Here is a 23,912-nt window from a genome sequence, read left to right as displayed (position 1 = left end):
GGGTTTCAAGGACAGAGTGAAATCCAGATTCAAATGTTGCAAGAGTTAGACAGCATGGGTAAGGTTTAATTCATAACACTTGAGATCATAATGAACTGACACAAACCATCCAATTTCAGGGGACAAATGGGGCCTCTAAAGCTTCCCCTGTCCGACCCCATGCCAGTTCCCTACAGCAAGCTGCACAAGGAAGCATCCAGATCCCCCTCTCTGGGTGGCCTGCCCCAGGGCTCCGGCACCCTCCCCTTAAATTCCCAGTATGCCATGTTGCAGCCAGGAGCACTGCTCGTGCACTCCCTGCAATTACTTATTGCATAGGAAACACTCAAGAGCTTCAAGAAGACTCTTTTGCAACACCTACTGCCTGAGAAACACAGTTCGCGGCATCCCGCTGGTGGCTGCAGCCCTCCCAGGACCCCGTTTGTGCAGGCACACACTGAGTACTTCACAGCAGCTGGAAGCTCCGCCTCAGCCACCCCCCCACAGCCCCGGATGAGGACCCCCGAACACCCCCCTTCACCCACTGAGGAGACCCTCCACGCACACGGTATCCCACCCTACGCCACCAGGCCCTCCCCTAATTACCCCGCTGACGGGTGGGCCCTCTGCCCTCCCACCCCGCACTGAGGGCCCCCCGCACACACTAAGCACCCTTCCACCGATGGCCCCAAGCACAGCCCTCCGAAGGGGCCCACCCCGTCACTTATCGCCCCGCTGCCCCCACAGTCCCCAGCGAACCGCCCCCCAACACCGCTGCACCCACCGCCCGCCGTGTGCCGCCTCCATCCCCTTCCGGCCGCGCCTCGCGGCGCTCTCTCGTTTCCCCCCGGACGGCTTTTTCCTGCGCGCCGCTGGCCGGGGCCTGCGGAGCGAGCGGCCAATGGGGAGGCGCGGGGACCGGAACTCCCGCCCCCAGGCGCATTGGGCAACCGGGACGTAGTTCTCCCAAACAGCCGCCATGTCCATCTTCACCCCTACCAACCAGATCCGCCTCACTAATGTGGCTGTGGTGCGGGCCCGGCGCGCCGGAAAGCGCTTCGAGATCGCCTGTTACCGCAACAAAGTCATGGGCTGGCGCAGCGGAGCGTGAGTGCCCTGGAGGCCCGGCTGGGAGAGGGGAGGCCTCCCGTGGGCCTTGGCTGTGAAAGAGGGAGGCAGTGGGACCGTTGTGGAGAGGGGGGCGGCTCCGTGGGTCCGTGTCTGAAGGGGGAAGGCCGCTTTTGTGGCAAGAGGCCTTCGTGAACCCATGTTTGAAATGGGAGGCCCCCACTGGGACTCAGTTGTGAAGGGAAGGCTTCCTGTGGAGAAGGGAGAGCCCCTGGTGGAGTCTGGTTGTGAGGTTGAGGGGAGTTCCCTGTGGGATCGAGTTTAAGGGAGGAGCTGTCCCCCTTAGGTCTGACTGACAGGGAGGGATGCCTCCGTGGGGCCCTGACTGAAGGGAGGAGTTCCCCAGTGGGAGGAAGCCCTCTGGGAGGATGCTCCTGGTTTGCAGAGGGAATTTGCCTGTGGGACCCAGCTGTGGAGCTGAAGAAGCCCAGGGAGCACCTCAGGTGCTGCGGGCTGCCCCCACCCAACAGTTCCCATGGAGTGACACAGCCTTGGCAGCAGTGCTGGTGCCACTGACTCAGCACTTGGCAGTAGGGTTCGTTCCTCCCCACCCCAAACTCGTTGTCACCCCACAAGCCTTTCTAACACTGTTCTCCCTCGGTAGGGAGAAGGATATTGATGAGGTCCTGCAGACCCACACAGTGTTTGTAAATGTTTCCAAAGGCCAGGTGGCAAAGAAGGAAGACCTCGTCCGGGCATTTGGAACAGATGACCAAACAGAAATCTGTAAAGTGGTAAGTTCTACATGCTTTGCAGTGTGCAATGTAAGTGTTTATGGAAGTTTTTAGGTGTTCATGGCACGCAGACCTGGTGGGCTGGTTTGTGACTGGAATGCTTTTTTGGAATCAAGTGTTGACATCACCAAAAAGAAAAGGTTAATCTGTCCCAAAGTGGGCAGGAAGCAGAGGTAGCTCTTTAGTGTTGTGTTAAATCTTATACATCTCGTTGGTGAGAGTTGTGATTATTCTGCATAGTGTGCTGCTGAGGTCTGTAGACACTGATGGGCTGTGAGGGTGCTCAGAGGGCTGGAGCACTGCTTCTGTGAAGACATGCTGAGGGAGTTGGGCTTGTTTAGCCTGTAGAGAAGACACCAGGGAGACCTGGTAGCAGCCTTGTAGTGCTTCTGTGGTGTGTTTTTCCTCCTGCATCTTTCCATCTCTTGTTTGTCATTGTCAGTAGGTTTGCTCTTTTTCTACGCTTGGTGTCGAACCAAAACTTTCCAGCAGTTGTTCAATTTAACATTTTCACTTTTTAGACAAATATCTGACACTTAATAAGCTCTTTGTTTTTAATTAACTCTACAGATTCTATCAAAAGGGGAGTTGCAGGTATCAGACAAAGAACGACAGACACAGCTGGAGCAGATGTTTAGAGACATTGCAACTATTGTGGCTGACAAATGTGTGAATCCTGAGACAAAGAGGCCATACACTGTAATCCTTATAGAAAGAGCCATGAAGGATATTCACTACTCTGTCAAGCCAAACAAGAGTACTAAGCAACAGGTTTGTATTGTCTGAAAGTCAGCTCACACTCAGAGGTGTTGCCTTCATGTGAAATTTTGCTATGCACCTTCTCCCAGGGATAAAAAGCCCCGTGGTCAGAAGCTATCAGAAGGATTTGTCAGCTTGCTGGTAGCTGAATGATGAGTACAAGCAACTTGTGACACGTAGCTGTTTCTTAAGTGCTCAGTGCAGGGAAAAAGAAAAAAGCCCATAAAAGCAGTGACAGTAGTATCTCTGGAACAGAAATAAAAGTTGTCTAATGTACTTTATTGTATCAGTAGTGCTTCGTAATCAGTTTAGGTATTAAATCCATTGTGCATGAAGTGACCACCACTTGCAGTAACGCTGCGTTTTCTTCTTAGGTTATCAAACTAGCATAGTAGCAAATTCTTCCTGCAGAAGAGTGCCAGTGTGCAGTAGGTGAGAAATGTGTCTGAAGCTATGCAAAGGATTAGAGGGTTTCATCTGCGTGCAGATAAAATACATGCTCTCTATTCTCTTCTGAATGTCTTTGTAGGCACTGGAAGTGATCAGACAGTTAAAGGAGACCATGCAAATTGAACGAGCTCACATGAGGTTACGATTTATTCTTCCAGTAAAGGAGGGGAAAAAACTGAAAGAGAAACTCAAGCCGCTGATTAAAGTTATTGAGAATGAAGACTTCCATGATCAGTTAGAAATTGTAAGTGATAAAGCAGATCTTGGGTTCCACATGTGATTTGACTACACCTGTGCAGTGTACTAGAAGAAGAATTAACCTAAGGGAATTTGTTTAGATAAATGGCAAGGGTACCAGAGGCATAGTTCTCTTCTGTCCCTTAAAGATTGGAAGTGCTCTTTATGGTACAGAGATGGCTGGTTCAAGCTGAGAAGTGCAGTGCAGTCATTCTCTGATCACACTGATGAGTTTCTCTGCATATATGGAATTTTACTGTTAGTTATTTGGTGGATCCAGCCTGTGTTCTGGCAGTCCTACATCAAATTTGGTACTGGTAAAAATCTTTTTAAGAACAGATTAGAATCTAGAAACCTAAGTGTCAAAGTGACTGTCCAGCATCTGGAATATGCTGGAACTGCAAAGCTTTGGTAGAGGTTATCTGGTAAAAATTGCTTATCGACTCTTTAAAGTCCTTCTTAATAACAACAGTAACAGTTTTTAACTGAAAATTAAATGTTAGGCCTTGAAAAGTTGATGAGAATCAAATATTATTGCTTGACTGATGATAACTGGAATATTTCAGGTGTGCCTTATTGACCCGGGCTGCTTCAGAGAGATTGATGAGCTGATCCGGTCTGAGACCAAAGGGAAAGGAACACTGGAAGTGCTCAGTCTGAAAGACGTGGAGGAAGGAGATGAAAAGCTTGAATAACAAAAACCCTTCTGGAGCACTGCTACTTCAACAACATTCAACAAGCAGCGTCAGCCACTCTTTTCTGTTTGGAATTCTGTTTTTTTCCAATTTCTTGCTGCCAAATACCTTCTGACACTAATCCTTTGGGATTTGTCCATGCAATTTGTTTTTTTTAATCATTTCCACTTGATTGGTTTGCAAGTGATTTGCCTGTAGGAACATTTTGTGTCAGAGCTGCACTAACAAGAACTGAGTTAAGACTTGATAGGGAATTTTCTCTAGCTTTGGTGAATGTTAAGGGTTGCTAATGGAGACAGTATGACTGATATGGTGCCAGTCACTTTTGCTTTGAGTTGACAGTGTCAAGTGGAAGACTGCATAGGTCACCGAGGGGTGGGTGTTGTATGTGAGGAGAGAAACCTTTGGAAAAGGGAGATAATGTTTTCACTTTCATGCAAGTGCAAAGTGTGGGTCGTATCTGCTGATCTCTGGCAGAATGAGAACTGACCTAGACGTCCATAATTGGCTGCTTAGTAATTACAGCAATTTAAAGGACCATTCTTGTATTATTTCCTTCGCTGGGTATAACAGTACTTGCTAACTTAGAAAAAAAATGTTCTCCAAATAACTTATTCACAAAATATATTTAATTACATTGATTAAAGAGAAAAAAAAAAAGAATTATCACCTATTTATGTATTACAGATATGGAAAGAAATAGCTATTTTTGTTACAGCATAGGAGCTATCCATGACTGCAGTGATGGTTTTTGGAGGCTGAAGGCATAGGCTGCATTTCTGAGCTGTTGTCATTCATGGGATGAAATGAAGCGAACTTCTCCCAGGCAGTGGCCTCTGGCTATTGTGCTAGACAGGCTTTTGTTGGGCCCTCATTCCCTCGTGGTAGCTGTGTGTGTGTGCCTTTTGGCTGAGCTCAATGCACTGCAGTTGTAGCAGCTGTCCTGTATCCTGTGGCTTTTTATGCTGCTTTCCAGTTCATGCACAGCATTTCCAGCCAGCTCCTGAGGCACGGTGCTCTCGATAGTTTGGTTAAGGCTTTGAAGTTTAATTTGAGGATCTCAAACAAGAGAGGAAAAGAGGACGGAAGCTAGAAAGATAGTAAAAATATAACAAAACTCTGGGCTTGGAACATACCCATGGGCACCTGAAAGCTAAGCCAGGAGGAGTTTAAGGGAAGTCTTTGGTATTCATGTGCCTGTTTCCTCGCTCATAAAACACAGTGAATGGGGATTGCAAGCCAGCCAACGTCTAGATATCTGTTTCAGATAATTAAGTGTCTTGTTCTGCTCATTCCTCACTGTGTAGTTTTAGAGTAAATGACCTTTTTTAAGGCAGTAAACAGAGCTCTCATTTGTACTCTTCACTTGACTTTTCCCTTTGTAGCGCTAACACTCGTTATGACCTTTCTTGATGTGGGGAGACTTGAAATCAACCCAAGGAGAGGCCGAGAGACCTGGGGCTGTTCAGCCTTGAGAAAAGAAGGCTCAGAAGGGATCTGGTCCACGTCTATATCTGAGGTGTGGTAGGCAAAGGGACAAAGCACTAACACAGGAGAAAGCTTGTGCATGCAGATCTGTATGTGTATGGCCACACTGATATGTACAAGCCCTTAAATGCTTGTCTTTCAAATGGCCACCTCCTCGGGAATGTTCTGTGAACATGACGGTAATGAAGTCAGTGGCCCATGGAATTAATATGGAATCCTCCAATCTGCAAAGGAGACATTGAGCAAGAACCTTGTGTGCCCCTGTGCTGGTATATGTGACTGCAGTTGTGGCATTTCTTTGGCATTTGTGCAGCGGGAGCACAATAGGATGGCTGCAGGTTAAGGAGCTTGAGTTGCAGCGACGTGATGGAAGCGAAGTTGTGAGCTTGGTGCTGGTCACCCAGCCCTAAGCCCGTAAAACCCGTGCAGCCTCAGGACACAAGGCAAGCGTAAAGTTCCACACATCCCCTGGGACATGTAAAGCTGGAATAAACCACAGACGTAGCAAGAGCACATTCCTTCAGAATGAACTTAGAACGAGTAGAAGAAAACGCAGAAGGGAGGGAATTCAGGTGGAGACAGAGCTCCTCTTCCATCTGGACTGTCACAAGTCCAGTTCATCCCAGGGTGCTGAGGGAGCTGGTGGGGTGATTGCTGAGCCATCTATCAGCAGGAGAGCTTGCCGATGTGACTCCCATCTACAAGAAGGGCCGTAGGATGGATCCAGGGAACTACAGGCCTGTCAGCCTGACCTCGGTACCAGAGGAAGTCCTGGAGCAAATCACCTCGGGATCTGTCCCGAGAGAGCTTGCTGCACAACACAGACCTAGTGCATGCCCAACACGGCACTGCTTCTAACAGGCTTGGGACACAGATTCAAGGACACACTGAAATCCGGATGCAAACTTTCCCAGAGTTCGCGGCATCCCGCTGGTGGCTGCAGCCCTCCCAGGACCCCGTTTGTGCAGGCACACACTGAGTACTTCACAGCAGCTGGAAGCTCCGCCTCAGCCTCCCCCCCACAGCCCCGGATGAGGACCCCCGAACACCCCCCTTCACCCACTGAGGAGACCCTCCACGCACACGGTATCCCACCCTACGCCACCAGGCCCTCCCCTAATTACCCCGCTGACGGGTGGGCCCTCTGCCCTCCCACCCCGCACTGAGGGCCCCCCGCACACACTAAGCACCCTTCCACCGATGGCCCCAAGCACAGCCCTCCGAAGGGGCCCACCCCGTCACTTATCGCCCCGCTGCCCCCACAGTCCCCAGCGAACCGCCCCCCAACACCGCTGCACCCACCGCCCGCCGTGTGCCGCCTCCATCCCCTTCCGGCCGCGCCTCGCGGCGCTCTCTCGTTTCCCCCCGGACGGCTTTTTCCTGCGCGCCGCTGGCCGGGGCCTGCGGAGCGAGCGGCCAATGGGGAGGCGCGGGGACCGGAACTCCCGCCCACAGGCGCCGCGCGGGACGCGGGGCCGCAGTGCGGCCGAGACGCTGCCATGTCCGCCTCACTAATGTGGCTGTGGTGCGGGCCCGGCGCGCCGGAAAGCGCTTCGAGATCGCCTGCTACCGCAACGAAGTCAAATGAGAAATCAAATGGCAGCAGGGTCTCAGTCGCTGATTTGGTGGGTGACTATTAACGGAGTCCTGCTTGGAGCCCTGGTTTCCTAAACGGAAAGGGACTATGTAGTACTCATATTTATTTCCTTGATTACAGCAGCAGGGCAGAATTCTAGGAGTGGAGTGTTGCTTCTGCATTAGAACGTAGAGAAGCCTTTGATTTCACGGTCTGTGCTCCCATCTCGTGGCCTTTATCGGTACTACCAGTCCTATTCGGGGGGATTTCACTGTCTCGTGGGGTCTCTGATAGTCCTCAATCTCCCGTCCTTTAGATGAATGTTCCGCACTGAGGCCTGCTCAGCAGCAGATAGTAAGTCATTGTAGTTGTACTCACGGCAATTCGGGAGGTGGAGTAATTTATTGGAACGAAGATCGATGCAGCTCTTGTGTGTGCAGCCCTCTGGGATGAGTTAGACCCCCACTCCAGGCAGAAGGATGAAGAGGTGGAGCACCAGGCCTCCATTCCTCCCCCCACTGTCCCCATGTGCTGCCCCCAGTCCCGGCAGGGGACGCCCTTCCTGCGGTGCCCCACACAGGGTGGGGAAGCGTGTGAAGAAAATCTTAGGCAAAGACATCAGTGATAGCAGCAACTTTATTCATCGCTGCAGGAATGGGTGGGCACCCCCCACTGACAAGGGAGAAGTTGTGCAGCTCCTCAGTGAAATCCATTCCGTTTATACCCTGGCTCTGACGCAGGTAAAGCCTCTCCTGGCACTCATTGGTTGAGCGTCTCAGGCTCACAATCTTCCCACGCTGTTGCTGCATCACATTTCCATACAACGTCTGTTACCAATCCCATCATCTTCGGGTTATTTCCTGTACATATTACAACGATGACAATATTTTCAATAAATTATACGCTAGTCCTGTCCTGTCCCAAGCTCTCCCCTACCGTTATAATTACACTACAGGCAATTATAAGTGCAGTAGGATGGCTGCAGGTTAAGGAGCTTGAGTTGCAGCGACGTGATGGAAGTGAAGTTGTGAGCTTGGTGCTGGTCACCCAGCCCTAAAGTGCAGTGCTGGGAGTCCTGAGCCATCCTCTGTGCAGCAGTGAGCGGCTCCTAGATATTCCTTTGGGTGTGCCCTGATTCCTGGGCACGCCCGGTGGGAGTTTGGGCATGGTGCTGGTTCTGAGTGAGGTCACAGTCAGGCAGTGACACCATGTCCATCAGACTGGGGCCGCAGCAGCTGTCACAGGCACTGTGCATCTGGAGGCAGGATGTGCGCCATGCAGGGCCACAGGGCACGCTTGAGCCAGCAGATCCAGGAGCTGCGCAACATCATCGCCTTGCAAGGTGCTGCTCTGCAGGGACAGCCCGTGCAAAGCTGAATGCGTGGGGACCCTGTGGGGTGTGGGGGTGCGCGCGCTGGTGGGGGTTAGTGACCGTGTGGGTTTGGGTGTTGTTCTCCTGCTTGGGACTCAAAGGAATTGGGTAGCAGTCCCGTGGGGGACAGAATCTAGGGAGGCAGCGCTAGGCCCGCTGTCCCACGTCTCTGCCTGAGCACTGTCCTTTGCCCACTGCCTCTGGGGCAGAGAAGGGGACTCATGTTCAATGTGGGGCAGCGGCAGCACCTGCTATGGTAGCACTGACAGCTCCTTCACATCCTCCAGAGCAAGGCAGGGATTTTTCCAAACAGTTGGCCGAGGAAAAGCTGAGCCACAGCAGCAGTCTGCTTTCCCAGCTGAGTGACACAGTGCAGGAGGACGTCCACGCGCTGCGCATTGCCCAGAAGGTAACTGCCGTTCCCAGCACGTGTGCCCCTGCTCCTCTGCTGGGTCTGTCCAGGAGCAATCAGCAGCCACGTAGAGCAGCAGCAGGCTGTGCCAGTCCCCAGGCAGACACTGACGGATCTCTCTGCCCCTCTCCTGCCTGCAGCATGGGCAGCGCATCACCTCGGAGGTTTGCATAGCGCACAAGAACTTGTTGGGCAAAAGTGTGCAGGTAACAGGGCAAAGTTCTCCCCCACTCAGCCCTGCCTGGGACTGAGCGTGTGCCAGTGTCCCCAGGTCCCCAGTGCTCTGGCTGTGCCCTGGAACGAGGTTCAGGCAGGTCCATGCCACGAGCTCCTGTGTGCCCATCCAGGAGGCCCGAGAGAAGCTGCAGAGAAGCATCTTCCACCAAGTGAACACCTGCAACGCGCTGCTGCACGAGGTCAGGCAGCGGATCCGCGCCCAGGATGCACTGTGGCAGCAGCTGCGGGACGTCAGGCTGGCAGGCAAGTGGCACCAGGAGCAAGTGCAGGTACGCAGTCCCTTGCCAAGGCCGGCACTGCCCAGGCTCAGCGCGTCGCTTCACCCCACGTCCCACCCCGCAGAGGATTCGCCAGCTGGAGAACAGCGTGGATAAGATGCACATGAAAATCCACACCGCGCAGAAGGTGACCACGTCGTACCTGGTGCTGCAGGATGCCCTGAAGAAGGTGAGCTGCCCCTCGCTGTCCCCAGCGTGCCATAGGGCTGCTCCGTGGCTGGGATGTGATTGAGGACGTCCCGCTGAGGTTTGTTTGAGCCGTGGCTCAGTGGGTGACACGCGGTGGCTCTGTGCCCCAGGAGCTGCGCTCTCTGGCTCTGCACCTGGAGCTGCTGCACAAGTTGGCCGGGGCGTACCGCGGGGAAGCGAAGCAGAGCGAGCTGATGGCTGCGGATGCCATCAGAGCCAGTGACATGGCCAAGGTGAGAGCAGCCCCTGCAGGGGGTGTGCAGCTTCTGGCTGTCAGCTGCCCTGGGGCCGGGGACAGCCCTCCGTGCCCGCTGTCCTCCCTGCTTTCCTACGCAGCCCCTTGACGCAGCAGTCCTCTCTGGCCATCCCGCAAGTCAGGCTGGCTGGCAGAAATCCTTCCCAGCTTTGACTTTCCCCTTCTCTCCATCTCTGCTGTGCTCCAGAAAGATCTGGCCAGGCTGGAAGCACGGTACTTGGCGGAGGAGGAGGAACTGAGGCAGCGCTGCGTGGCAGCCCGGAAGGCGCAAAGCAACTGGCTGTGGTTCAGGGAGATCGAGAGAAAGCACTTGAGAGCGGTGAGTGGGTGGCAGCTGGGGCAGGGCCGGGCAGGGCGGCAGCTCAGGGCCACCCTCCCCGGGTGCCAGCAGCACAGGCGGTGACAGTGGATCTCCTTGCAGCGTGCCCGCTCTGCCCTCCGTGCAAAAGAACCCTCCATGTTGCCAGAGGACTCAGCGTTGGGTGAGTACTTGGCAGGGCACAGGGTTAGGGCTCGGGCTCGGGGACCCAGAGGAGGAGGAGAAGGGTTCCTTCCCCCTCTGCCCTTCCTCCCACCCAGGCCCCAAGCCGCAAGCCTCTATGTCGCAGCTGGAGCACAAGGCCTTTGTGAGGGCGGAGATGGAGAAGGCCAAGGCTGCACTGCAGTGCTCCCGCATCCAGGTAAGGGAACATCCCACCGCGGGCAAAAGCCGTCTGCCAGCAGCCGAGCCCTCTGCTCATGGGCTCATCCGAGGTGCTGTCCTCGTGGCTGAGCCCCCGCGCCGTCCCTCTGCAGGGCATCACCGGCATGCTGCTGGCACAGCACGAGTCCACGGCAGTGCTGGAGGAGCACATCAGGGCATGCAAGGAGAAGCAGCAGGCCCTGATGGACACGCTGCGCCCGCTGGAGCTAGAGGTCGCCAAGCTCAAGTTCTGCGAGCCCCCAGTTATTGTCAGGTGGGTCCACCTGGGCGGCCTGTGCAGCACATTGGGGTATCTCTGCACACGGACACCCGGAGGGACATGTGTGGCTCTGTGCAGCTGCAGGAAACAGGAGGCAGAGCTGCGCGAGCGCCTGCAGCAGGAGGAGGCCCGGCTGGAGCAGGCACGAGCATCGTACATGAAGCAGAAGGAGCTGCTGCTGCTCTTAGAGAACGGCATCGACAACCTCGTCACCCGACTGTACAGCAACGCCAAGCCCGAGCAGGTATGGGATGCAGAGGAGCTGGGCAGGATGCTCCTGCCTGTCCCCACCGTGCGACCTCTCCCTGCTGCGTGAGCCATGGCGAGAATCATTTCGTTGGGGCACAGGATGGCTTGGCTTGGAAGGGATCTCCAAGGCCATCCAGTTCCAAGCCTCCTGCCACGGACCGGGTGTCTCCCGCCGGCTCAGGCTCACCCAAAGCAGCTCCTTGTTCCCATCATGGTTGTCCTTCTCTCCGCCCGCAGGATCCCTGCATCGTCGACTTCAGAGACATGGACGAGAAGCTGCAGTACTGCAGACAGAAGCTGCAGCACCTGGCCCAGCGCGTGGCCTCCCTGCCCGCCCACTGCTACAGCCCCGACAAGGACAACAAGGTGCGTGGGTGCTCTGTCCTTGCTCTGGTCTCTGGGGGTCCGTGTGTGGCTCTGTGGCCCATCCCGAGGTGTCCTCCCTGCTGGCAGCGTGGAGGTGGCCCTGGGGTAAGGCCGGGGCAGTGCTGGGACTGCAGAGCTTCCCCTTCCCCAGAGGGACACCAAGGCAGGACACCCCTCGTGTACTAACACCCACCTCACCTCCAGCATCTAACCCTATGTCTGTCACAGATTTTTGTGAAGGTCAGGAATTTACTGGAGAAAATGACTTCGAGAGAGTCGAAGCTGATGACTCCCTCGAAGGACGTGGACTCTGGGCTGCAAGGTAGGAGAGCACAGCAGGGACGTGTCCCACGGCCGCTGCCCCAGCCCTGAGCACTCCTGGCTGTCCTGCGCTGCCCGGGTGTCCTCTGTGCCATCAGGCCCCGAGCCGTGAGCTGTGTCTGTGTGCCAGTCTTGGGGGGTAGGAGACGGTTTTGAGGTTAGGGAAGAGCCGAGGCAGCAGGGGAGTGGCATGGCAGAGGTGGCCCCGCAGCTCCCCGAAGCCCACTCCTCCCCTCTTTCTCCCTCAGATCTCTGCGATTTCCCCATTGACCGAGAACCAGTCCTGTCCCGGGAGGACATCAAGAAGCAGGGGCAGCGCCTGATGGCAAGGAAGATGAGAAGCAACAATAGGAAGTAGTGACTGCTGCCCCAGAGCTTTTGACGCCTCAGTCCTTTTCCCAGCGTGTTGAATAAAGCACAGCTTTCTCATTCCTTCCGAGTACGTGGTACAGCTGGAAAGGGAGAGCGGGGAGGCGGTCCTGGCGTGCTGCTCTCACCCCCCTGGGGACAGACTACGTTGGGCACGTAAGCAAAGGCGCACGTACAGCGATGCTGCAAAGAGACGGTGCTCTTTCCCCAATGACAACTGGCAGCAAAGGCCTCCAGCAGTGGAGAGCCACAGCAGTGTTTGTCCCATCCATCCCTGCAAGCAGCGCCCAGGCTTTTAATCCTCTTGTGCCAAAGTGAAGGTACGGGAGGGAGTGGGAAGGAACTGCAGACAGCGCCTTGGCTCCTGGATCATAAATCTGGATGCACTGTGGCATAGAGCTGATGGGGCAGGAGGACCTCGCAGGGCTGGTCCAGAAGATGGTGTAGTGCGTTCACTCGGCCTCCGGGAAGAAAGAGTCAGTGCTCAGGGGACGTTCAGCAGACACAGGGATAGCACAGGTGCAGAGATTTCCTCTCTCTTCCCCAAAACATTTCCTCCCAGCACAAGTCCTGCCTAAGGGTTGAAGGCAGCTCCAGCACAACCGTCTGCAGACGGTGCTGGTGCAGACGAGGGACCTAAAATAGGCCATCACAAATGCACATCAGAGACTTGGCTGCACTCAAATCTCTCTGCCCTGGAAACGCTTGTGGGAAGGTTTTCTTCAGGTGGGTGTGGGTAAGGATCAGAATCACACGAAACGAAGTAGAGCTGAGGGAAGGAAGACAGGCTGGAGCTGGGATCGGAGCTTGAACACTGGGGTTTTCCTGCTGAGGATGCCAGCACAGAGCTGGGTGAGGGGCACCAGGCCGAGTCAGCTGCTCTGCGGCCATGACAAGCAGCCTGGCCAGCTGAGCTGGGCAGGGAGCAGCGGGAAGCCACACAAAATTCGCTCCAGGAGTCAAGCTCATGCAACCTCAGAAACTGCAGCACTTTTTCATTCCCATGATGATATTACGATGATCAGTACCCATGATGACAACTATAGAATCTCTGAGTATGGGTGGGATCTTTTTGCAGCAGGGTGACAGTGGGGTCTGGGTGCCCACAGCAGCTCCTGCCCCTTGTGCGGGGACCCTGCCCCACGTGGCCCCGAAGAGCGGGACAAGAAGGGAGGTAACAACTTTCTAGCAGCAAGAAGCACGACAGAAAAGCAGATCAACATCTCTTGGGCAGTGCAAACACAACTGCTGTCCTTAGCTCCGGCCAAGGACAGTTGGGGAACTCCTCTGTCCAGCTCAGCACAGGCGATTCACAACATTCTTTAACCATCCACGTTGACCCAGGGAATATATGTAGGGGAGCAGGGTGTAAAGAGGTTCCCCAAGCTCCTATGAGGCAAAGGGAGAGGTGGAGGAGGGAGGAGGGGTGGGATCTGAGGGCCATTCATCACCTTCCTCCTGCACCTGCCTGCGGTACTGACACGTGGGTGCAGAGAAGCCAGGTCAGCTGTATTTATTGAGAACATTTGTGGAGGGGTTAAAAATATTTCCACTAGCTCTAGACAAATTTATAAACCTATACTCTTTGTATATTTGAATAGATGCATCTATGACCATCATGCAAAGGTAAGTTCTTCTGTAAGAAAATAGCGAGATAGATAAAAAAGGAAAGCACTCATCCAGCCTGCAGGTCCCTGCTCACGGGTGAGGTGACACAGGGACCCCTCGGACTGCAGCCGACACAGGGACACTGCTGGTATTGTCCCTAGTGCCACCCAGCCTGAGCCACCCGAACTGTGACATGGGGACTGTGGGACTGAAGCTCAAACCCACCCTTGGGACACCGGATAGGGTGGCCCAGGCAGGGAGGGGATGTGTTCCCATGCCCCAGCTCTGCCTCACTGTCCCCTTTCTTCTTTCCCCATTGCCTGAGGGAAGCAGGGAGCTGGGGTGCTCTGCCAGGAAGCAACAGAGATGACATCTCCAAGGGACACGGTGACACTATGGACAAACAGGCAGCACTGGGGTCCAAAATGCCATCAGGGAACAAAGCTTTTGCTGAGGGTGGGGACAGTGATTATTGCTTCGTAGGGCCTACGATGTGGGGGCAGATCTCTGCTCGTTGTGATTTGGGGTTGAAGGGACACTGTTTGGGGGAGATGCTGATTCCCCAAGCCTCCTTGCACACTGACATGGGATGCCCCCACAAGATGATTGTCTGTGGGGACAGAGAACATGACAAGGTCACAGGGCTGAACACCACTGAGCTTCAGAACCTCCTCTGCAGGCACAGGACCCAGCGGCCCCCAAGAGCCACTGAGCTTCTGTTGTCTGAGTTCCCTTCCATCCCTATTCTGAGTGATACAGACCACTATCTGTGGGGCTTTTTTCCCCCTCCTTCACTGCATGAGCAGGCAGCCCCAGGTGACAAAAGCATGGGCAGCAGGGCAGTTGCAGCCTCTTGAAGATGCCTGGGAGAGGGTGGGGGGGACACAGTGGGAGTCAAAGCCACTGGGACAACGCTGCACCCAGCCCAGGGGGCGCAGGAGGGGCTGGAACAGTGCCTGAGGGAATCTGGGAGGTGCACCCCATCCCCTCATGTCCCCAAGTCCATAAGGCGATACCGCAGCAGCTTAAGGTGAGAGGTGTTGTTGGTACGGAGACTCAGAGCTTGTCTGGGATGGAGCGTGATGTAAACATTTCTGACCCACATGGGGCACGGCTGGAGGAGGAGGAGGAGGCCATTAGTGGGAGTCCTCCTTTTGCTTCTGGATCTTCTGCAGCATTTCCTGCATCCGCCGCAGCTGGAAGAGAACAAAGCAGTGACAACAGTGAGGGTGGCACTGCCATGTGCTGCCCGTGGCTACATCACCTGCCCTGATCGAGCCTGCCAAGTCTGCACCGCCAGGACTTGTGTTCTGGGACAAAAGCTAAGAATTTCTTCACACGCTTCCCCACCCTGTGTGGGGCACTACAGAAAGGGCATCCCCTGCCGGGACTGGGGGCAGCACATGGGGACAGTGGGGGGAGGAATGGAGGCCTGGTGCTCACCTCTTCATCCTTCTCCCGAATGAGCTTCTCTGTCTCCGAGTCCAGCACTGGGGGGATGACAGGAATGGGGAAATCCGTCCCGCTCTCCCGTGTCAGTTTGCTGTGGGGCAGAGAGAGGTGGTGAGGATGCTCCCACCCCCCCCAGACTCGAGCTCTCCTCTCCCAGCTCTCCAGTGACACGCAAGACCTGGAGACAGCACTGTCACCCTGGTGTCCCATAGCTGCTGGCATTGCAGCTTTCCCAGGGCATCACTGAGGACTGGCATCGAAGCACAGTGTGTACCCACAGAGCCACCCCGTAGGGCAGGACTGGAGCGAGCTGAGTGCTTCTGCTGTGACAAGGGCATGGGGAGGGTTCCTGGTGGGTGACACGTGTCAGGGACATCGCCGTCACTCACAGTGCTCATGCGTGTCACCGCGTGCTGAGCACAAGTGGAGCAGTGACGGGTGCAGTGAAGCTGACGCAGGGGACAGCTGCCCCGAGGCACTGGGGTAGGTGCAGGCTACAGAGGAAAGGGCTGGCTACTGGCTGCGTCCTGAGCTGCTTTGGGAAACCAGCTCCCATTGTCACAGGGATGGCTTTGGAGCCATGGGAATGGCAGCAGGCATGGGCCAAGCAATGTCACCAGCCCAGGGCACCTGCCCCAGGGAGGAGCCCAGGGCTGCACCATGAGCTGGCATCACCCCAGGACAAGGTGCTTTGCTTTGAGTGCCACGGGGGCACACAGCGGTGTGGTGCCCAGCGCACCCATCCTCCTAGGCCCCTTTGGCTGCTGGAGGTGGGTGCTCAGTGACAGTGGCACACGGGGTCCCCACCACCTCGCTTTGCTCAAATGAGTCAGGTGCCCTTGGTGCATGGGCACAGCATCCTTCCATTGGTGCTGCGCCACGGGCAAACAGATGCTGATCTGGACATCGGGTGGGTGGCTGCAGGGTTGTCCCAGGAGCCTCCCCAGTGCTATCCTGCACAGCCCTTGCCAGGCACAGAAGGACTGAGACAGCGTTGGGTACCAGCAAGCACTTTATAGAGGGGCCGGGGGACGCAGCGGTGGTGGCAGCAGGGACGGGCGCGTCCCCGGCTCAGTCTGCGGAGCAGTTGCAGCAGCACAGCCACAGCGCCGAGGGCTGCCTCCTTCTCCCAGCCAGCGCACATGGAGAGACAAGCTTAGGGCACCCATGGCCATCACCATTGACAGCCCCACAGCTCAGGAGAGCCCCCACACCACGCCAGCCCATGGTCCCCACATTTTGGGGCATCCCCTTGAAGTTTTGGAGATGCTAAAGGGGATGCAAGTGCCATCAATCTGCCTGGCACTGATGGCAAAGCCCTGGCACATGCTGTTTGCACTGCTCTGTCCCCAAAGCCCATAAACACCACGGCAAGGTCACCCACTGGGACAGGGCAACCCATGGACAACCCAAGGAGAGGAGGGGCTGCCCCAGCCCTCCCACAGCCCAGCTACGCTCCTGGGCCCGTACTTGCGGTTCCTCTCCTTCACCACCATGCGGGTCATGCTCTGGATGCACTGCGTGCGATAGTTCTCGTAGTGGGTCTCACGCGTCACGTCCTTCAGGTCCTGCATGTGGGTCCTCACCAGCATAGTGCGCAGCTTCACGAAGTCACAGTGAGATGGATTCTCCACTGATGGGGGAACCGGGGGTCAGGGGACCCCAAATGCACCCGCACAGGGACCAGATCACGGAGAAGGAGCACGAGATGCCCCCACCCCACAGGGACACGTCCTGGCGGCGTTACCTTCCACGATGCCCCAGGGGTAGAGCCGCCCACGGACGCGCCGTCCCTTGGCCTCCACCACCGTGTTGCTGCCTATGACAGCAAAGGGGATGCTCTCCTGCAAGAGGAAGGTCCTAGGGTTAGCAGGGCTGTGGGCTGTGGCCCACAACCCTCCACCTGCATTTCCTGGCCATATCCAGTACTATTATCCTGGAGCTCTGTCTATGGGGTGGCAGCATCACAGAATGAGTTTTCCCTTCCCCAGCCCACCAAGTTGCAGGTGGCAGCAGCAGGATCTCCATGGGGTGTCCAGCATCAACGAGGTATGTGACATAGCTTGCCTGGCCCCAGGTCCACTCCAGAACAAGGTGCCCCCAGTTCGTGGGACTCTGCCCTCTGTCCATGGTGCTGGAGGAGCCCAACCCACCTTCAGCGCCTGGTCCTGCAGCTTGAACTCCTCATCCTCATCCGAGTCGCACTCGGGGAACTGGTAGATGCGGATCCCATAGTAGTCGATCTCCTCCCGGATCTGGAAGCACACAGCCAGTGTATGGCAGGGCTCTATTCCTCAACAGGGGACGGGGCCACACACCCCATATCCTCCATGCACCCAGCACATTTGTCCCCAAGTTGGGTGACACAGACATCCCACAGCCCGCAGAGAGACATGTCCTTGGGGACTGTCACTGCTGAGATCACGGAGGATGCTCTGCACAGAACCCGGGCATGGGATCTAAAATGCCACCAGACAAGAGGAGCAGGAGGTGAGGGGACAACCCTGGGCAGGATCTCACCTTATTCTTCATGCGCTCCACCTCAGCAGGTGTCAAGGTGTCGGCCTTGGCCAGTACAGGCACGATGTTCACGCGCTGGTGCAGCGCCCGCATGAACTCCACATCCAGAGGCCGGAGGCTGCAGGAATCTATGTCAGCCCCAAGCCCTTCCCTGTCCCTCCCATTGCTGCTGCCAGCCCCAGGCGAGCAGGAAATGGGGGTAACCCTACCCGTGGCCAAAGGGCGAGATGAAATAGATGCAGCAGTGCACGCGGTTGTCCTGGATGTTCTTGCGGTTGAGGCCACTCTCATCACGGAAGTACTGCTCAAACTGCTGGTCGATGTAGTCAGCCACGGGCTTCCAGCTGTGGGGACAGCAGGCTGGGAGGGAGGTGACCACCCCATAGCCCTTCCCCAGCCCCAACCTCACCATCTCCAGGCTCAGCACCTTCTAGGGTCAGCATCGTGACCCAAAGACAGCATAAGCCATAGTATCACTGAGCAACTGGGCACTGCTGCCCACATCCCCATCCTCGGGGACATCCCATCCCCCTCCCCATGCTGGGGATGTGCCCTGGGTCGCACCACTCGGTGTTGTTGACGGCATCACCGAAGCCCGGCGTGTCCACGATGGTCAGACGCAGCTTGACACCCTTCTCCTCGATATCCACCACGTGCTTGGTGATCTCCACCGTCTGCGTGATGCGCTCTGCAGGGATGGGAGACATGGAGATGGCACAACCACCATGTACAAGGGATGTGCTCACAGCCCCAATGTCACCGCACACAGCACAATCCCTGTGGTGAGCGGTGTCACAGCCCTGAGTCAGACCCAGTCCTCAGGGACATGAGACACCACCAGGCTCCTGGTGTCCCCAGGTCCTGGTGACCATGGGCACCAAACAGACACACTGTGGGTGCTTTGTGTCCCTGGCTTTGAAACACAACGCCAGTGGGAGCCCTCATGCTGTGTCCTCACATCCCATGTCCCTGAGGATGCTACCATTGTGTGTAGCCATGCGTGCATTCACTGAGGCTGCAAATCGCTCCTAGCAACCAACACAAATCCAATAACTCTACTGGATCCCGGGGATTGGGACCGTATTTCAACTCACAAAGCCACGTGGCACTGCGCCCTGGACCTGACTGTCCCCAGTGCTCTGTGAGCCCCAACAAGCCGGGCTTTGTTCTGCCACCGCTCTGGGACAAACCCGTGCCGGGGGAACCTGCTGCCTTGGCAGAGCCCTGCGCCTGCTTCTTCCTCTGGGGAAAGCCCAGAAGTGACAAACATGGGTGTAGGAGACCGGAGGAACCCAGCTGGGGTGGAGGGGAGCTGCCAGCTCCGAGGGAAATGGCTGGAGATGGTTCCCCTGACCCATCCACGTCCCCTCCCTGCTGCCCTACCTTCGGCGTTGAGGAGCTTGCGGTCCCTGTACATGTCTGTCAGGAAGAGGCTGTTGACGAGGGTGGATTTTCCCAGCCCAGATTCCCCTGCAGTGATAAAAAAGTGGTGAGGGGACACTCGGATCACTGTCCCCACTCTGGCCACCACGCTGCCACTCCTACCTGCCACCATCAGTGTGAAGTCAAAGCCCTTCTTCACCGACTTGCGATGGACCTGGTTGGGAAGCGTGGCAAAGCCCACGTACTCCTTGTCATCCTGCAGGCAGAGGGGACATGGGTCAGCGTGCTCCTCACAAGGCTGTGCAATCCCAAGGCTGTCCCATGGGGTCACGGCTTCACAGGACCCCACGGGTTGGGTGCATGCTCCACGGTGATTCCTCCATCACCTCTACCACCCTTGTGCTCCAGGGGCTCACCGCACCTCGGATGAGTCGTAGGGGTCCAGCTGCCCCCAGGGGCTGCGCGGTCGCGAGGGGCTGGGCGACGGGGGGGCCATGATGAGCTGCTGAGGATCCAAGGGCCGGGTGCGAGAGAAGGACCGCACGTCATGCTCATCGGTGGGCTCCTCACCGGGGGCCCTCCCACAGAGGGGGTGGCCAGGGTCCCGCCTGCCCTCGGGGGGCTCCACCTTGCGGGGGCTGTCAGCAGGAGGGCAGTCCCTGAGGAACTGGGTCAGCTCTGCCTCTTCTGAGTCCTCCTTCAGGAAGCGCTTGATCTGAGGGGAGAACGGATGAGGAGAGAGGGGATGGCTGTGGTGGCAGTGCCATGCCACGATGGCACCACGGTGGCACCACGCTGTGATGGCTCTGTGCCACGGGGACCCCAAATCAACACAACAACAGAACCCAAACCTCCACTGTCAGCCTCATGCACCCCAAGGCGGGGGGGGGGGGGGACACCTTGGGGACAAAAGAAAGGGACAGAGTGCCAGCCCCGGGACAGGCACGAGGACGAAGTGGGGACAGTGCAGCGCCATGCAGCAGGGTGGTGTGGGCGCTTACAGCTTGCTGCATGGGGAGGTCGGCCGGCTCCTGGCACTCCTGGGGACACGGGTGGGGGCTGTCCCCCCTGGTCCTGGGGTGGCCCTGGGCACCCCCATGCTCCTTGGGGTCTTCTGGCAGAACCCCCACGTGTGGCTGTGAGGGAAAGGTGCATGGGGGAGGGAGGAAGAGAGCGACAAGAAAAATGAGAGGTGATGGCCCTGGAGCTGAGCGGGACCTCAGAGGGGGGAGAGGAATCTGCACACGGTCCTTCATGCTCATCACCATAGGATCCCTGGTCCTATAAGGAGGCCCCAAATGGGGGGCATGGAGGGCCCTGGAAAGCTCCCAGTCTGCAGGATAGCAGCTTAGGGTCTCAAGGTGACAGCCCACCATGGGACACATGTCCCCCCTCCCATGTGCTATGTCCCTGCCGGAGGCAAGGCGAGGCACATTGAGTTAGTGGGCTGGAAACGAGGTCATGCTGCTGCTGGGCCGTAATGCATGCACTCAGCTGCCCTGCACTGCCAAGCACCCTCACAGCTACTGGGATGGGGACAGTGGTGTCACCACTGAGGGGCTGAAGGTCCCCTGTAGCCCCTCCATCCCCAGCATGTCGACAGCACTCCGTCCCTGCGATTACACCATTCTCACCCTGATGGGTGCATGCAGGGCATGCTGCTCATCTAGGGGCCCCATGGGGACAGCTGACAGCGCTCCCTATCCCCAGCCATTCCCAAACCCACTGTTCCAGTGGCCCTTGGGGGTACCCTCCCCAGCACAGAGCTCTGTAATGCTATGAGGATCTGCACCGCATCCTCAGCGACCCTGCAGCAAGCATGTCCCCACGCAGGGCTGCCTTGGGACACCTTCCCCAGCTCCCTCCAGCCAGGTGAGGGCTCCCATTGTGCTCCCCACCCACGTCTGCCCCCTCTCCCCCCCCATACCTCCTGCAGAGGCTGCAGCTCGGGGCAGGTGGCCATGGCCCAGCCGCTGTCACCCGTGGCAGGGAGATGCTGTGAGTGGCACGGGCTGCGCCCAGGCTCAGGGAGGGACAGGAGGATCATTAGCATAACTCCACCCTGCACGGGCACCCAGCACCCTCAGCACCCAGGCACGGCCCTGGGGGGGGTGGGAGGGGGAGCAGGAATAGCACAAGGCCCACAGGGAAGCCCCAGGATATGAGGAGCATCTATGGGGCAAGAGAACAGGTCTGGGGATAATAAGGGCCATAAGGCATCCACAGACAAGGCAGAGGGCGGGTGTGAGGAAAATGGGGCTGCCTGACTCCCCTGCACCCCTCAGGATGAGCGGGACATCCATACCAAAAGCAGCACCTCCATCCACGGAGAAATACCTCTCTGCTGCCCACCTCAGTCCTCAGGGGTTAACCCAAGTGCTCACGGGGCCCCCACAGGGCAGCAGCCCGAGCTGTCAGGGCTGGGGTCTGCTCCCATCAGCTCGATGCTGATTTGCCTTGATGCATGTCAAGATGCATTGGGCGTGGGGCTGGGCACGCTTCGCTTGCCTGGCTTAGCTGGGAAAGTGCTAAAAAGCCCCAAAGCGCGGGGGGGGGGGGGGGGGGGGAGAGGGGGGAGGGGGAGAGCTGAACCACGGGGCTGTAGGTGCAGAGGGGCCCGGTAGGGAGTGATGTTCCCTCCCCTCCAGCACCCCGTAACTCAAAGCTGCCACACAGAATCTCACACTGAGCCCCAGCATCGCCACCACGAGGCCCTGACTATCCCACCTGTGAGTGGGGATTTACGGCCCTGCTCCGTGCCCCGTAAGAGGATTACACGCCACACTGCTCACGCTGGCAACTCCAGCGAGGCGGCACTTGCAGCCCCGTCCCCGCCTGCCACTCCGCATCACACCTTTCCTCAGGTGACAGCTCAAGGGCTGCGAGGGGGGAGGCTGCAGGGGCACCGGGGCAGCAAAACCTGCACTGGAAGAGCCACCATGAGCATCCCCACGCCTGGCTGCTCCCCTCAGCCTCCCCGGGCTGCCGTGGGGAAGCTTCGTACCCAGGATGTGGGCACCCCCAGACCCACACTGCACCTCTGCATCTCACCTGGTCCTCGCACCCAGCATCCACATCCACTGTGCTCCCTGCAAATTCCCCATCACCCATCCCCACGGCTTCCCCACACCCACCCCATCCGCGAAGCGCAGTTATCCGGGGAGCAGCCCAGGGTGCTCAGCTGTCCCCGTGTCCCTTCCCAAGGCAGCCAAGCCAGCCACACGTCGCTAAGCTGTGCTGGGAGCTCCCAGCTGCCTCCACTACCCTAAAATCAGAATTTCTCACTTCCAGATCTCACCTCCCACCCCATCGGTGGTGGCTCTGTTGAGAAACCCACCCTCGGGCTGCATTTGTCGGGCTTGGGCAGCCCGGAGAGGAAGCAATGGGGCTGAGAGTATTTCCAGCACTGGGACTCGCGTTGGACGTGGGAAACGCAGGTGAGGAGCAGGGCGCAGGGTCGGGCAGTGGGATGGTGCCCAGCTCCGGGCAGGGCGACGGCATCGGGCAGAAGACCACACGAGAAGCGCTTTTCCACGCGTCCCTCGGTGCAGCCCTTCCCTCGGGGCACCTCTCCGGCACCGCAGGAGTGACCAGGCCGGGACAGTAAGGCCACACGGCGGTGCCGCAGCCTGGGGGGGGCACGCCGGGGGCAGCGCAGCGTTCCGGCACGGACCGCTGATACACCGCAGCCCGGAGCGGGAGGGAGGTGGGCAAAAGTACTGCGCGCACCCAGAGCACGAAGGGGCTCCGACGTGGCCAGGAGCTCAGCAGCGGGGACGGGGCGTCCCCTTGGCTCCGTCCGGCACCGTTTGGGGAGGGGTCTCCGCGGGACCGCCGCGCTCCTCCGGCCGCCCTTCCCTCCACTCTCCCCGCGTCCCGTGCCGCAGGAATGTGCCGCTCCGTTCCCACGGTGCTCGCAGCGCTGAACCCACCCGTCTCGGGGACACGGGGACCGCACTCCCATCCCGGCCACGGTTTCCCTACGGGGAACCCTCCGCCGACAGCGGGCCGGAGGAGCGGTGCCACTAGCGCGGGACGCGGGGCTCCGGCGGAGGGATCTGGGGGAACTGCTCGGGACCGCCGCTCCACGCGTGACCGAGGGGCGACGGCGTCGGGGCAGCCGCTGCCCTCCCCGACCAGGGGGTTCCGCAGATAACGGGGTGCAGCTGGAACTGTTAGGGGAGTCCCGCCCCGATGGCACGGCGAGGGGCACCGTGCAGCGCTCACCCACCCCCCCGCCTCACATCTCCCGTGCTCCTCCCGTAGCGGGCAGGTCCTTTCGGGCTATCCCTTCCCCCTCCCCCCCTCTCCCCGCCCCGCTGCGGCACCGGAGGGCCCGGCCCGGCCCGCTCCGCCCCCGCGGCACCGTCACCTTCACGGAGGGCACCGGGATGCGGCGGTACCGGGATGCGACGATCCCGAGTCCCGTGTCCCGAATGCAGTGCCCTCCCCCCGCCGCTCTCCTTACCATGGCTGCGGGGCGGGCGCCGACCGGGAGCGGCGGCTGAGAGCGGCACGGCCGCCGGGATTAGCGGAACGGCAGCAGGCGGGGCGGGGCGGGGGCGGGCCGGGGCGGCACCGACGGCGGCATCACTGCTGGCACCGGTACCGGGCACCGGTGTCAACACGGGCGTCGGTGATGCCATCTGTACCGGCGCCGACACCGCTGTTTGCGCTGCGTGCTGATGAAGGGCGTTGGGTACCAGCACCAGGAACCGGGAACCGTGCATCATCCGTGCTCAGGGCACCGGTGCTGCATACCAAGTGCCGGCACAGGGCACTGGTGTGGGGTAGCAGCACCCGGAACGGGGCTCCATCGCTGGCACTGGGGCACAATCACTGAGCACTGAGTGTGGGCAGCAGTACTGGTGCCAGGCACGTGGGAACTAGTA

General features: G+C 58.0%; 4 protein-coding genes across 4 annotated transcripts in view; 2 read left to right on the top strand and 2 right to left on the bottom strand.

Moving 5' to 3' along the window:
* Nucleotides 1–862, bottom strand: part of TYW1B (tRNA-yW synthesizing protein 1 homolog B) — a 74,525-nt gene extending 73,663 nt beyond the window's left edge. Inside the window, exon 1 of the mRNA XM_065731690.1 lies at nt 709–862. Coding sequence (XP_065587762.1) covers nt 709–786 — 78 coding nt within the window. The 5' untranslated portion in view covers nt 787–862. The remainder of the gene's footprint in view (nt 1–708) is intronic.
* A 48-nt stretch (nt 863–910) lies between these two features.
* On the top strand, nt 911–4,560 carry SBDS (SBDS ribosome maturation factor). The gene is made up of 5 exons (XM_065731696.1): nt 911–1,086; nt 1,712–1,841; nt 2,412–2,612; nt 3,130–3,294; nt 3,854–4,560. Exons 1-5 carry the CDS (start codon nt 959–961, stop codon nt 3,980–3,982), a joined length of 753 nt encoding a protein of 250 aa, XP_065587768.1. The 5' UTR covers nt 911–958; the 3' UTR covers nt 3,983–4,560.
* A 3,606-nt stretch (nt 4,561–8,166) lies between these two features.
* On the top strand, nt 8,167–12,046 carry LOC136045971 (coiled-coil domain-containing protein 183-like). Its single transcript, XM_065732209.1, has 15 exons — nt 8,167–8,388; nt 8,706–8,827; nt 8,971–9,036; nt 9,178–9,336; nt 9,410–9,514; nt 9,645–9,767; nt 9,978–10,109; nt 10,212–10,272; nt 10,370–10,470; nt 10,586–10,746; nt 10,831–10,996; nt 11,239–11,367; nt 11,596–11,732; nt 11,787–11,827; nt 11,937–12,046. The coding sequence occupies exons 1-15, from the start codon at nt 8,313–8,315 to the stop codon at nt 12,044–12,046; spliced, it is 1,689 nt and encodes a 562-aa protein (XP_065588281.1). The 5' UTR covers nt 8,167–8,312.
* Nucleotides 12,047–14,321: 2,275 nt separating this feature from the next.
* On the bottom strand, nt 14,322–23,508 carry SEPTIN4 (septin 4). Its single transcript, XM_065732173.1, has 12 exons — nt 23,489–23,508; nt 19,442–19,735; nt 19,183–19,276; nt 19,021–19,107; nt 18,202–18,325; nt 17,847–17,981; nt 17,638–17,755; nt 17,271–17,372; nt 16,865–16,961; nt 16,588–16,750; nt 15,109–15,208; nt 14,322–14,861 (listed from the first exon to the last, which is right to left on the bottom strand). The coding sequence occupies exons 1-12, from the start codon at nt 23,489–23,491 to the stop codon at nt 14,802–14,804; spliced, it is 1,377 nt and encodes a 458-aa protein (XP_065588245.1). The 5' UTR covers nt 23,492–23,508; the 3' UTR covers nt 14,322–14,801.
* Nucleotides 23,509–23,912: the final 404 nt, after the last annotated feature.

Source organism: Cyrtonyx montezumae, unplaced genomic scaffold (assembly GCF_038088225.1).
Source record: "Cyrtonyx montezumae isolate F1298 unplaced genomic scaffold, pur_monq_1.0 scaffold_15, whole genome shotgun sequence".
NCBI lineage: Eukaryota > Metazoa > Chordata > Aves > Galliformes > Odontophoridae > Cyrtonyx > Cyrtonyx montezumae.
This window is presented reverse-complemented; position numbering and strand designations above follow the sequence as displayed.

Coding starts and splice junctions, on each gene's coding strand:
- SEPTIN4 (XM_065732173.1), bottom strand. Junction 18,326..19,020: donor CAAGCTCCTCAACGCCGAAG/GTAGGGCAGCAG, acceptor CCATCCCTGCAG/AGCGCATCACGCAGACGGTG. Junction 17,982..18,201: donor GCCGTCAACAACACCGAGTG/GTGCGACCCAGG, acceptor CTGTCCCCACAG/CTGGAAGCCCGTGGCTGACT.
- LOC136045971 (XM_065732209.1), top strand. CDS start 8,313: ATGTGCGCCATGCAGGGCCACAGGGCACGCTTGAGCCAGCAGATCCAG. Junction 10,110..10,211: donor AGAGAAAGCACTTGAGAGCG/GTGAGTGGGTGG, acceptor ATCTCCTTGCAG/CGTGCCCGCTCTGCCCTCCG. Junction 10,997..11,238: donor GCAACGCCAAGCCCGAGCAG/GTATGGGATGCA, acceptor CTCCGCCCGCAG/GATCCCTGCATCGTCGACTT.
- SBDS (XM_065731696.1), top strand. CDS start 959: ATGTCCATCTTCACCCCTACCAACCAGATCCGCCTCACTAATGTGGCT. Junction 1,087..1,711: donor ATGGGCTGGCGCAGCGGAGC/GTGAGTGCCCTG, acceptor CTCCCTCGGTAG/GGAGAAGGATATTGATGAGG. Junction 2,613..3,129: donor ACAAGAGTACTAAGCAACAG/GTTTGTATTGTC, acceptor ATGTCTTTGTAG/GCACTGGAAGTGATCAGACA.